At 46.0% G+C, this 14281-nt stretch overlaps 1 protein-coding gene across 10 annotated transcripts in view; it reads right to left on the bottom strand.

Annotated features, from left to right (window-relative positions):
* The window catches only part of LTBP1 (latent transforming growth factor beta binding protein 1), a 313293-nt gene that overhangs the window by 31476 nt on the left and 267536 nt on the right, over window positions 1–14281 (bottom strand). For all 10 annotated transcript variants that reach the window (XM_087823460.1, XM_087823461.1, XM_087823462.1 and 7 more), the window contains 2 exons: window positions 11952–12077; window positions 8536–8679 (listed from right to left, as the gene is read on the bottom strand). In XM_087823460.1, the coding sequence (XP_087679586.1) occupies window positions 8536–8679; window positions 11952–12077 (270 nt within the window). The remainder of the gene's footprint in view (window positions 1–8535; window positions 8680–11951; window positions 12078–14281) is intronic.

Below are 14281 nucleotides of genomic sequence, written 5' to 3'. Positions count from 1 at the left end.
TGCCACAGGGCGCTCGGGGACCTTGCTCCAAATGGGAAGGAGTGGGTCGCAGCTGCAGATGCTGCTTCTGGAGCTCCTAGAAGCTTCCGGAAGCTTCTCTCTCTCGGTTCGTCAGACAGAAGAGGGTGTGGCTGTTCACTTACAGGACTGTTTCTTTCTTTATGCAAATCTTAGCTTTGCGGTTGGCGTCAGGACATCCGGACCTTTTTTTGGGTAAAGTGGACTGGAGCATTCTAAACGGACCCGCCTTTGCTTTCACTTTCCATTTGCTGTGTGTTCTGAAGGTTCTGAGCTCGTCCTCTCACACCCTCTGGGGGACAGTCAGGATCGGGGCAATGACCAAAGGGCAGTCTCACAAATACCTGAGAGTCAACAGCGTCCGCAGATGAAACACCTGCCTGCCAGTCCCGAGAAAGACACCAGGCCATGGAACTGCGAGGGTGGGCGTCCTGCTCTGTAAGCTACTTTCAACAGGGTCACTCAGGAAGCTTTATTCGCTTTTTATGTTTAAAATCACAACAGGCATGAATGTTTTCTACCAAGTCATGTTGTTCTGAGAAAAAGAATTCTAGTGTAATATTCCAAAGAGTAGTAGAAGGGAACTTGGTCGCAATTCATGTGTTCCCCACCCCCACCCCCGCCCCTAGTTTTCTTATTCAAGGGCTTGGAAAATGAGACACGCGTGTGTGTGTGTGCATGTGTGTGTGTGTGTGTGTTTTCAGTGGAATTCAGGAGAAGCCATCCGTGAGTTTCAGAAAACCAGCACACACAATAGGAATGGACTGGGCATGGAGGGATGCAAAGAAGAAGGGAGACTATAGAAAGGTGGTCACTTCAGATGGCCAAAGATATGAAAGAAGTCAAAATAAAGGTTAGAGAGCAAAGTACAAGAGAAAAATTACTTGGAAAAAAGATTCCTCCACACAGTTCCCATCTTTAAAGAGGTCAGCCAGGTGGGGAGTCAGCCCCTAACAGTGCTGTGAGAATAAGACCTGGGCACCTAAGCCACACTGCGGAAGGAGGGGGTGAGCAAGGCAATCGTGGAAGGCTCCCTGGAGGAGTCGACAGTTGAGTAAAGTTCTTGAAAAATAAATTTAAAAAAATTGGCCAGCAAATGAGGTGTGTTAGGGGTGAGGAGGAGCTAAAGCACAACCGCACTCAGCTCTGTGTGGGTGGAGCGGGGTGAGGGATGCCCGGCCTGCAGAGGGAGTGACATCGTGACTGCAGGAGCCTGAGGATGGGCCAGGGGTGCAGTAACAGGTGAATGGGTGAGAGCTGTGTTCATGACAGGTGCCGGGGTAGAGGACAATGCCAGGCTCTCCTGGAGGCCTCAGGGCCTCCCATTTCCAAGGCGGGCAATCAGTACTGGCCAGACAGAGTGGAGGCCGTTTTGTTTTTGTTTTCCCGGTGAAGGGGTCAGGAGGCAATGGGGGAGTGAGCCTGGAATAGGGATGAGCTGGGGAGAGGAGAGAAAGCCTGTCATTTATGGAGAGGGTAGGAAAAGTGGGCAGATGGGGGGAAAGAAGGAAGTCCTGAAGCAGAGCAAAGCGCCCCAAGGAAAACGGGAGAGATGCTGACCCGGGTGGGAACTGGAAGCACCCGTGGACGTCACAGCGGCACAGGCCCGACAGACAGGTGCGCACCCCGGCGGGACAGGACCCAGCAAAGCCACGCTGGGAGAGATGTAAAGTGCGGGGATGCGTTTAAAAGGAAATGCACGAGCTGTTCCTCTGGAGGCCCTTTTTATAGAGAATTCTAGGATACAAAATGCATTTCTAATGCAAAAGTGTGTGCGTCTCTTGTAGTGTTAAGAAAAAAGGGCTTATTTATATAGTTTGAGTCTGTCACTTTGTTCTTTTGATGGGTCAGTTCATTCAAATAGCGGTATCTCTTTAATAAAAACTCAGATACTATTTTAGATACTCTACATAACAAGCAGAAAAATTTCATAAAAATAAAAGCATGGCTTCGTAATTAGTAAACTCTTCTCGCTATTCTCTTTGAATGTGAGAAGAAATCTGATCCCACAATAAAAACAAACAACCCCCCCCCCCCCCAAATGGGCACATTTTCTTCGGGCTTACTTACACTTATGGTACAGACCCACTACAAATACACATTAAGACCTCGGGATTTTGTGGCATTTTACAGTGTCTGCATTCTAAATCATGTGGTCTCACTGTCTTTAATTGTTTTTCCAATCAGAAATTATTCTGAAAAAACTCTCTTAATGTTAATTGATTTCACAGGTTAACTAAACACGTTAGAAAAATAATCCACCTCTGCCAAATGTAACAGTTGAACGGTATTATGTGGTTTCCTGCCTTAAAAAGAATATGCACATACACAGAACCTGCAGTGGACCTCTCTAGGAACAGAACAAGGATCTGCTTGGGTTCAGCTGTCAGAACCACGAGGACTGACCTGCACGTGTCCCCCGAAGGCAGGGAAATATGCCCTTTGCTTTCGGGCCACTTGTAACATAGTAACCAAAGCACAGAGAGGGCCTGTCCCCCAACACAGAAGTGAATAGGTAATTCCTCATTTAAGTGCGGCCCCTTCCTAACTCTGACCAAGTGAATAGTTACTTTTATTTTACGCACCAGCTGGGAATGAGGCGGCGGGCACACAGGGCGGCACCCTGCAATGTGCGGAGGCAGTTTGATTCAACAGCGCGAGCGCCTGCCGTCGGTCGGGCACCGTGCTGAGCAGTGAGCGCGGTCACCGGGCCTCAAAGAGAAATAAGACCGAGGAAAAACGGCCCTGCTGCCTGCAGTGGCTTTGGACCGCACGCTGTAAGCGTCGGGAAGCAGCTGAGAGTTGAAAGAAGGGTTTAAAACCAGGTGTATGTTAGAAAATACAAACAACGGCAGCAGCAGGGAGCAGGAATCGACAGACGGGAGAGGCAAGGCGAGAAGTCAGGAGGCACCGGCCACGGTCCAGGCGGGAGATGCTGAAGGGCCGGCCGGGCAGCGGTCACCGAGGAGGGGCACAGGGCTGAAGGATGCTCCTGAAGTAGAAGCGGCGGGATGGCTTCGATGGGAGGGGAGGAAAATCCACGATGACCTCAGGGTTTCCCGTTCTGATGTGCGGCAATTAACGACTGAACACAGGGAGAGTAACGGGCCGGCGAAGGAGCCGTCACTGGGCCGGCTCTGGGCAATTTCCGAGCCTGCGGGACACCCCGGGGGAAGGTCTGGTAACTGGCAGCTGGGAACAGAGCTGGAGGCAGAAGGTGTTTACTTGGCCGCCCGCCTCAGAGAAGACAAACTACCCCAGGAGGAGAACACAGAGTAAAAAGGGGGCCGGATGTGCAACGTTATTATTTAAGGAATGGGCCGCAGAAAACCGGCCTGAGAATGAGGCAGGCGAAGGACAGCCCAGGAGTACAGGGGGGCCCGATGTCCGATCGGCCAAAGGGGAAGAAGGGGAGGGGAGAGGAGAGTCCACTGGCACTGTTTCCGAAGACGGAGCCTGCGTGAGACAGTCCAAGGGTCGGTGATGAGCCGAGGGAAAGGGGGGCCCCCAGATGAGGAGCCCGAGCGCTGACCTCCGAGGGCAGAGCACCCGGCGGAAGACATTCAGCTGAGGTGGCCAGAGCGTGGATGCCCTCCAAGGACTCTGCAGGTCAGCACGGGGACAGCGTCCCCCCGCACGGTGACTCTGCAGGGGTTTTCTTTTTTGATATATTTTTGCATTTGTCAGTTTTCTACAAAGAATGTGCATTATTTTAATAATCGGAACAAAACAAAGAAATGAAGTGAAAAATGAAGTGAAAGGGAAGCCAATTTTTAGGAGAATTTGGTGCCGCGCCGTGCTCATTCCTGAGAAGTACAATAGAAGTGGAAAGAGGCCTGGGTTGGGTTCCTGTGCCAACTCTGCCCAGCACTGGCGGGGTGCCCCCAAGAACAGCGTTTAGAACTTTCCTCTGGGTTTTGGCCTCCTGACTTGTAAATAAAGTAGCTGGGCTGGAAAACCATGAAGGTGGGTTCTAGATGTCGACGTCTGGGGTCTGGCTTTGTGATGTGAAAATAAGCTCTCAAATATGTAGAGAAAATTGATACTTAAGGAAACCCTACAATGCATTTTGTGAAGGCCAATTATTCCATAAAGCAAATACTCCAGTTTATATGTTTTATAATTTCTGATCTTGTCTATTTGCATTTCTTTAAGAGTAAAGAACACAACAACTTAAGAGTCACAACAATTAGTGACGCTCTAACCACGAAGCCCACGGGCCAGGGCATATATTTTAGAATTTTTGATCTTGTTTATTTCCTTTTCTTAAAGTAAGGAACACCTACATTGATTATAATATATATCCCTTTGTATTCTTTTCATTATACCTTGTTTTAAAAATAAAATTCCGTTCCTACCACGGCATCCCCTCTCTGTACTAATCAAGGCAGAGACCAGCATTTCGTGGGTGAGGTCCGAAGGCTGCAGCTGCCAGGACTAAATATTTACTGCTTCCTTCAGAGTGCCTGAGGACATAAAGTTTTTATTGAGCAATTATCACAGGCACTAAGGACATAAAAGCATCAGGCCATATTTCATATCCATACCCTCTTACATGCGATGAGTGGCCTGGTCTGGACATTTCTTAGTTATTTCTGTTTCAGGTTTTTTAGGCAATGCACAGCAACGCAGATTAGTGGCCAAAGGCCCAGGCAGTGAAAAACATTAGACCAGATCTAAAAAAAAAAATTAGTCGAGAGCCAAGAAGTAGTTTAGAAATAAAAATCCCAGGACATTAAAGTTCAAAAGCACCTTAAAGGTCATCTGGGACAATTCCTGCAGGAAGTGGGTGTCCTTCAGCCAGTGGGTGTCCCACCTGTCCTTGGATGCCTCTAAGGCAGTGATTGCCAACCTTTTTCATCTCATGGCACACTTAAGCTAATTACTAAAATCCTGTGGCACACCCAAAAATATATTTTTTGCTGATCTGACAAAAAATAGGTATAATTTTTATCCATTCACACTGGACAGCTATTGTTGTGTTGGCTGTTGTCATTTTTAATTTGACAATCTACAGGGAAAGAGGTCAGTGCCCCTGACTAAACAGTCAGGTATGGCATGTTTTATAAATTATTGCGGCTCACTGGTTGAAAATCACTGCCCTTGGGAAATATCCACGATTTAATGGACAGGTACTGGCTAACTGTCTAGTTACTGGAAAGTTCTTCTGCATCCTGATCTGAAACCTGCCTTCGTGACACTCACCCCTTACGCCCAGTTCTGTCCTCAGTATGAAACCACTTGAGATTATTATGTTACTGCTCATTGTAGGACTATCCATCGTCCTGGGAAATTTTACAGCTGAGTCAAAATGTTATAGCCTAAACTGCAAATATATCTTTCCTTTCCTAACCACTTTTCATGAAGGATGAGACCTGTTAGTCTATCATGTATATAATAAATTTACTTTGAATCTTTACTAAGAACTTAAACCTGGTACAAAATGTTTTGTTCTATGTAACAGCAGACTGTTTGGCTAGAGTAGAATACAAACTCTTTCAACCAGCCTCTATTTAACCAACTTGGATTAACTGATGATCTCTGGCCTTCTGAAAAAGATCCAGACTAATGCTCACAGCAGGTAGAAGGCTCACGAGTCAGCTGCTCACATACTTCTGATCTTACATGTTGAACACTGTGTTGACCAAGACTCAGCCATGTTTATTCTCCAACCTTCTGTGCCAGTGTGTTGATTATTGTAATTCCATAATTCAATAGCATATAAACCAATAAAACACAAATGTGAGAAGAGCTGTTTCTAGAACAAGTTAAAGCTTTAGAAGGACTACAGTTTATTCAATAAAAAGAATGCTATCAAACAGGTGTGGATAGAACTGCGAAAAAAAAATTGAGAAAAACTGTACCAATCTAGAAGAATTTTTCACTCATTAACTTCTGAAAAGGCTTCAAATTCTCAATCCCTTTAATGTTGGCAGCATAGATAATGCATAATACATATGGTTTATGCAAGACAAGCCAGGCAGAGGTCTCGACAGTGAACTTCTACTCAAAGAAAGACCTTGGCCCTCCCTCAAGGAGTGGTGAATGAATGTCCATTTATGTGCTTTAAGTTAAATTTTAAATATTTAAAAGATGTATTATCCTTTTTATGATTTCCAGCTTTAATCACCTTTTCCTGACAACTAATCAATTATTGCCTCTGAAGTCAGGGAGAAGGTTCCCGCTAGAGTTTAGAGCTGACCTGTGTCTCAGGACACTTCAGACTCCCTATAATCCAAGTTTTCCAAGAACTATACCAACTGAGGTGTGGCAGAAGTCAGAGCTGCGGGGAACTGTAGACATTAGTAAGAGTCACCAGTTACTGTGTTGTCAGATTATACGGATATAAACCAATGAAACAACTGGGTAGGAAGAGCACTTAGCAGAAGCCAGAGGACTCTGGGAAAAGATGCAAGAAACCCAGAAATAAAAGAATTGCACGTAGCAAGAAGAGGAAACTATGTAGTCACTGGCAGCCAAGCCTTATGAAGCTCGATATTCAAAATAATGTTCTTCGAAAAAGCAGGAGAGTACTTAGTGAGCTCTGACCGGAAGAACTTTCCAGAAAGGGGATCAGTCAATCAGAGAGAAAGGAGATTCAGGGAGGAAAAAGGCAAAGGGATTTGGTTACAAGAAAACAGGAAAAAGGCTTTTACCAAAAGAGTCACTTTTTGTAAAAAAAAAAAAAAAAAGTGAAGTTTTAAGAAGCAGCTGTCAGTGAGCTAGTCCAGGTCATCAAAAACGGTTCCGATGGTCTCACGGTCCCATTAAAAGCATTGTTAAATCTCTAAAAAAAGGGCAGGCTTTAGGATCGCAGACATATACCCAAATTGAAGCTATACGAACCAAACGAACCACTTCTAAAACATCTGAGGATGAAAATATGTGCAGTAAATGGTCCACCACTCCAGAAGAGCTCGTCAGAAGATGAGACATGCACATCCCTTAAGTGTTTGGGTTACAGCTTTCTATTTTATTACTTTATATGGTACTTTGCCATTGACAAAGGGATTTTACGTAAATGATTTTTTTTTTAAATTCATAAAACGCTGCGAGGTAAATGTAGCTTTCCTATTTACACGTGAAAAAACCAAAACTCACAGATGTTGAATGATATGTCTGAGCTCACACAGCTGGAAAGTAGTTAGCAGACCAGGACCCTGGTCATTCCAATTTAAAGTATTACAATAAGCTTGGAAAATAAAAGGAAAAACGAAAATTTTCATTAATTCCAATAACCACTTTATGTGTTCTCTCCTTCCCTCCCTCCGTGGGCTGCGATCACTGAAATCTCTTCGAGTTGTATCACGTGCATTCATCACGTCGACCTAATCCTCATGCAGTTCATTTAATGACTATTCACCATCATGACATGTGAATTATTTCAGCCAAAATAATACTATGGGTGAGGTGTTACTCTATAAAACCTAAGATAAACAAGAAAAGGACAGTTTCTTAACCCATCCCGTTTCTGGCCGCAGGGCTTGGATTTCCTGCGTGTTTGTTTTGGCTGTTACAGGTGTGACTCAGATGCGAAGTGACTGCTTTCTCTGCAGCTCTCGAGCTACAGTCGCCTCCCTCCAGAAACGCTCCGGCCCCTCCCTTCGCCATGTCTGCATGTCCGTCTGTTCACTGAGATCTGCACTCCTCACCTTTCTATAATTAGTCCTTGAGAAGTGAAATGTGTGTGATGAAAACATGCATTTTTATATTTTCCTCCCCTGTACCTTGCAAAGGTAATTATTTCACACCGAACACGTGTACCCCTTTGTGGAATAGTGTCAGCTTTCCTGGAACCATGGATGAAATCAACTGAGATGGAACGAGTAGGCAAAATGGTCTGTGTGTCATTTTATCTGGCTCTCTAAGGAAATTCAGTCTTTTTGTTTTTCTTAAAACACAACCAAGCTATAGCGACATGGCCCGAACTACAAGGGCGATCTGGAAGTTGATTAATTTATCTGGAAAAGCATCGTTTCTCCGTTTCAATTCGTGCCATTGATGACATAGCCTAAATCAAATTTTAAACGAATGCAAACACAGCCACTCTCTAGGCCAAGTTCTGGAAAAAAACACCTTAAGAATTCCAAGTGGAAGTCTTTGTAGATCCTGAGAGGCTGATATGTTGCTCCTAATTTAGAGACGCGGCAAGATACACGTCCCCAAGGGCCAAGAAATAGGATTATGCAACTCAATGAGGTGACGCATGTGAAACCCTGAGCGATGGCTCTCAGAGTTTTAAGCAATTCCCAGTAAATGTTTTCATTCCTTTGGATCCTGCACCGACTCATGGCACCTCTGGGTTGGAAAGCACATGAGAGGCCACCTAGCCCAAAAGAGTCCTCACTCACCTCCTAATTCCACTGATAAGGCAGGTGCAGGAAGAGCACAGAAGGTTCCGTGCCAGGACATCTGGTTCCTTCTTACCTCACTCCCGGAGGGTTTGGCCAAACCTGGGTACGCACAGACCCCCGAGCGGAGCCCTCCCTCGGCCCCTGGCGGGGGCAGCGGACTCACCTCCGGAGGCCCGCGAGCGGCACTGCCCGGTCATGGGGCTGTACTCCTGGTTTTCGTCCGCGCACACGCACAGGAAGGAGCCTTCCACGTTCTCACAAAAGGCTTCGCCGCACACGCCACTGAGCAGCTCACATTCGTTCACATCTGCAAAAGGGAGCACAGGCCGAGTCAGATGGGTGCCTCGCTTTAAATCTTCGTTTTACCCGCTGTGCCGCGGCCGGTAGTGTTTGCTGAAAATGAAGTGACCCCAGCGGGCAGGCAGACCCCGCGCTCCTGCTGGGGGGCTGTACGATTTGGTTTGTACGCAAGGACCGTGAAAATGCAAAGCCAAGCTCCCAAATCCCAATTTCCGCTTTGAGGAATACCCGAGAGCTGCATCACAAGCACCCAGGCACCCTCTCACTCTTCAGTTTTCTCTTCCCTAACTTTTTGACCTAATGAGGTCTTACATGACCCAACACTCTCACCCTCAGTTCTTCATCTGAGGAAAATTACCATCACTGGCACTTCAGAAACCATACACTTTAGATTCTTTTTTTTTTTAAATGGTTTTAAATCAAATGTCTGAAAATAGTTTTCTAGCAGCGGAAATGTCCATAATTTAACCACCGCCAGGCAGACTGTGTAAAGGCCCTGTACATATGCACTGGGTCACATTAATCATTCACATACAACAAGCTGGTTCAGTAACTTCTCACTGAGTTCACCTCGCCTTTGAAAATTCTGCGGGTGTTCCACAGTGTCATTTCTACTTTGCTAAGTGTTTTTCTTCTGTACTTAAATAAACATAATTAAAAGATAGTCGAGGCATCGACTGATGCGTATGTTTTAGTCAACATCATGCAAGTGCACAGCCCTCAAGAAAGGCTAATTTTACATCTAACCTTGCCCAAGACTACCTCTTACCTTTACTCCTCCTAAGAGATTTTATTGAGGGCCCTGCTCGGCAGAGCACCTGACACCCAAAATGCTCATGCATGTTACACAGACACCATGTACCACCTCAGCTTTCCTGAGCATATTCTGAGGCGGTTTATACAAAGTTAAAAATCTGAGCAATTACCCAAATCACTCAGAAAACATTTCACCTGCTATACTCAGTTAATTGAAAAAAAAGTTTATGTACCTTGACTTATTTGAATAATTACTCAGTTTTCCATTTTACTTTGTATAGAAACAGATAAAAACCCAATGAGCTGAGTTTCCCTTCTCAAAAGATATTGTAACATAAAGTAAAGACTTGGTCTATTTAATCGACCTAGACAGTCATAATTTAGACCAGAAAAACTTGACCTCAGAAAGCTGCCAGTTCACATTTATCAATTTTAAGTAAATGTCAAATGGAACTTTCTACTTTCATACTGGTATTAGCGACAGGGCTACTGCAATCTCCCGCATCAGGCTGCATTCACTCAATCAAAAAACATTTTCTAGTTTTAGGGGCCAGGCACTGGGGAAAAATCATGAGTCAGGCAGCCCAACTCCTGCCTTCATGAAGTTTACAGTCAAGTCAGGGAAGTTAATCAGATAAATCACATAAGCTGTGATGGGTGCTAAGAACAAAAAGCACAGAGAGCTATGAAAGCACAAGACAGTGGGCCCTAAGTGCAGGGGTGGGCTAGGGAAATGATGGGACTGAGCTCTACCTGAAGGATGAGTAGGTGGTAATAAGAAAGGGTGGAGGTGGGGGGAGGTGATCAGGGTCCTAGCAGAGGAAACAGCGTGGCCAAAGGTTGGTGTCAAGGCTGACTTATCCCTTAAATCCTACAGAACGCGGGTGTGGCGAAATGCACATAACAGGTGCTCAGTTAATACCTTTGAAGGAGTGAATGAACAGACAAAAGGACACCTGCCGAGTTCACTAAAATGATAAAACGATTCCTTTACTGAGGGTAGCGATTCGTGTGCCACAGTGAAACATCGATGGGTTCAGTGAGCTCACCTGGCTGCTTAGACGTGGACACTGACCAGGGGTGTGAGAGCTGTGTGGAGTCTGAGGTCCGACATCTCATATCTCAATAAGCAACAGTAAAACTATACTTACTGAGCACCTGCGGCAGGCCAAACATTAGGCCCAGCCAGGGGGACAGAAAGTTCTCAACCACACGGAGCTTGTTGCCTTGGAGAAGGCGGCTGCAGGCTGCACACGCGTGATTAAATGACTCCAAAGAGAGGGCGTCAGCTCTGAGGTCAGAGCTCAGTGGGAGAGTGAGAGATGGAACAGGACGGTCTGTGGGAGGAGGCGACCTCTAACCTCCGGCTTCAGCAATGAGAGGGGTGAGTCCCGGCTCTGGGAAGGGGGGCTGGAAGGACATTCTCAACAGAGGGAGCAAGCGACAGCCAAGTGACAGCACAGTCACACAAGCAAACACAAGCAGTGTTATGTGGCTGGAACTTAAAAGGAGAGGAGAGGCGTGGTGGGGCTGAGAAGGTCAGATCGCATGACCTATTTGGTCAGAATATTTAGTGAAGGTCACAGAGATGACTTATCGCTTGGATTTTAGTGCAGTGGAGACGAAAGCAGTAACTGGAAGTAGCGATTATGATAGTGTTAGCTTAAAAGTGGTGACTAGTCAAGTGATTTTATCCTTAAACTTCCAAATACTTAGGTTTTGTTTTCCCAGTTTGATCTGGATGGCACATGAATTAATACTTTAATTGCAAATTTCCAAACGAAGAAGTCACGGCCCCTCCTTGAGCGCGTGCCACCTGCCACGGAACGAACAGAGCTTTTTCTTAATTAAGAACAAAGAAAGAGCCTGGCTATCTGTGGAATTCTGAATTTAATAACTTTCTTCTCTTTCCCATTAATTGCTCTAAACCGCAAATGTGTTTCACGGTGAATTTGATTTAAACAAATCACAGCTGGTGAGAAAATGAAATGCAAAGTCTCCTCTTCGATGCGAGCACGTGCTGGACCGAATCCTGCCTGGGACACCGGATGAGTCAAGAGTCCTCCACTCCGTCCATCGGAGGAGTGAAGAAATGCAGGTGCACAACTCAAAGCATCACTTTGCGGGTGTCGTTCCTGGAAACGGAGACTCCTGCCAACACCTCTCCTTAAAGGCACCGCCCAAGGGGGGGCCCCGTGAAGACAGACAGCCCCGCCCCAACCAGCCCCTATTTCCTGTGCGGAGGGACTGGGCAGCTCTGCAGGCTCAGCGAAGAGTTTCAACAGATGTTCTCCTTACTTTACGTTTAGATTCAGAGTTACACTTGCCATTTCTTAACGTCCCTCACCAGTTCAGGAGCCACAGGACATTTCTGCACATCCCAAAACTGTGTGACAAAATCACATCACGATGAAATTCTGTCCAAATTACCTTGCTTGCAATCTCTCCTGTGGTGGACAACTTTGATTTCTTTTCCATGCGGAGATACGAAATGTGTTGGGGAAGAAAAATCTAAACACTCACCCACACACCCTTGCCCATCCTGCGGGGCCTGAAAGCCCTGATAACAGAGGCAGCGAAAGGAGCCGGCCGTGTTGTCACAGAACCCGTGACTGTCACAGACAGTGTTGTTCACACACTCGTCAACATCTGCAAAAAAGACACAAAACACAGACTGACAAACACCAGATACGAACGGAGAGACGGGAGCTCAGCACGCCCGGATTAGTACGAGATGATCATGTTTACACAGAATGAACTCTAAAAACATTTTACACTGAAATAAAATGTTTTGATAAACATGTCTTAATAGACAAAACACTGGGTTTGGGGAGAAAACATTCACTTTTTCTCAGGAAATGTTTTCAAACGGAAACAACTACTGTCATGGTCACGGTCTGTGTTTTTAACTCTTTATTTCGAAGGAAAACACGGTGTATTTCTACGGGGGGGGGTGGGAAGGCGTTGCCCCCTGTTTTGATTGTGGGAAATACCAACCGTTCTATTTGCAGAGTCGGGGGCGAAAGAAGCACCTGCCTGCCTGGGCCACGGCTCCTCAGCTCCACAGATGACCTTGATCAAGCCTAACCAGCATCCCCGGGGGGGGGGGGCGGGGGGGGATCTGAGGAGCTCCGCGGTGTATCCAGCCAGTGCCAGTTATTCAGGAGGAAAGATTTCCTGTCACCAAGTACAGTCCCTCAAGGTCCTCAACGTCAGTGCTGCTGCAACTGACTAGCCAGCGAGCGGCCAAATTGCAATTTCCTTTTGGTCTCTATAAACCCGATGATAGACAGTGGTCCTGGCCCCCTCCCCCATTAATAAAAATGTTCTCATCAAAGTGATGTCTCAGTTGCAGGGCCTTTCTGAAGGGTTCTTTACCTTAGCTACCCGTTTTCCTAGCCGATCCTTCATTCCCATGCCGGTCCCCCCGTTTGCTGCACACCTTCACTGGCCAGGCCCCCTGTCCTGTCCACCTCTGGACCTCACAGTCCCAAAATACAGGTTTGGGGAGAAATAATTAAAGAAAATGCAATTACCGTACCCAAATACATCTGAAGAAGTAGTGCTTTTATGTTCAAATAATGAAACAAGAAAACAAATGATAAAGAAAAAGGCAAGTTAACCTGCACTTGACAGAACTGGGTTTGGAGAGTTAATGTTATAAAATTGAGCTTTTCTTGTTTTAATTTTTCTTAAAGCTGAGTCCAAGAAGTTTTCTAGAAGAAACATGTGACGATTTTCGGCAACTGTCTCACTTCCCTTCCTAACATTCCAACACTGGCACCATCAAGTTCAGAGACTGTCCAACTTTCGGAATTGCAAAATATGAGTGACTATATCAGAGTTTTCTTAATTTTCCCAACTCAAAGACTTTCAAGGCTGGGCCCTTTCTCCCAGCCCCACCCGGGTGTCTCTTCTCCCTGGAGCCCAACCTGCTCAGCCTTCTCCAGCATCTTCGACTATTCCCCTTCCCCACCAGGCTCCTCCCCTCACTGCCTTCAAAAATGTTACAAAAGCTCTTGGGAAAGCTTCTGCTTAACCATAACATCACCAACTGTGCTTTTCCATTCTTTCTACCACTGCAAAACGTCTCAAAAAAACTGTCTACAATTCATCGCCTTTGTTGCCTAATATATCTTATCAGTAAAAGGAAATAAGAGCAACAATACTAATATTAATAATATGGGTGTGTTTCTAGAATTACTGTGATGATTAAACAAAACAACATACGCAAAAATGTTACTTTTAGAACCTTGCCTGGCATGTAACATCCAATACATGTCAGCTACTATTATTGTCACTATTACTATTCCTCCTGCTCCTTAATGACCGACTTCCTAACTCTCTCCCAAAACCCCTCTGAGAAAAACCACCAGTGACAGACCCATCACTAAATCCCATGATCATCTGCCAGCCACCATCACCCCTGACCTCTTACGTCTGGTCAACATCCCCTTCTTTTCATAACCAGACAGACAGACCACTATTCTCATTCTACCTGTAACCACGATGGCTGGCCCTCACCTGTCACAGCCTGAATGAAGGTGCCGCCTGCCAGGACTCAGGCCTCAGTAGTCCCCTCCCCACCCTTTCCACACCCTCCCACCTGCAGCGACCACAGTCCTGGGAATGGATCCTAATTCTCCCTCTCCATCCAGGATCCCTCACATTCTCAGTCATACACCCATTTGATCTCCTGCTGTAACGTCAAACTTATCAAGTCTAAAACCTACCACCCTGCACGTCCTGACCTTACTGAGAAACCTTCACCTCCCAGCCTTCCTTTCCCTGCCCCTCTACAGCTCACTCCCCAACTGGGACAGAAAACTCCATGAAGTTATTTCACATCTAAA

This window comes from Miniopterus natalensis, chromosome 13, assembly GCF_054644295.1.
Source record: "Miniopterus natalensis isolate mMinNat1 chromosome 13, mMinNat1.hap1, whole genome shotgun sequence".
In the NCBI taxonomy this organism is placed as follows: Eukaryota; Metazoa; Chordata; class Mammalia; order Chiroptera; family Miniopteridae; genus Miniopterus; species Miniopterus natalensis.
The sequence above is the reverse complement of the archived record's forward strand: the minus strand, read 5'-3'. Positions and strand labels throughout refer to the sequence as shown.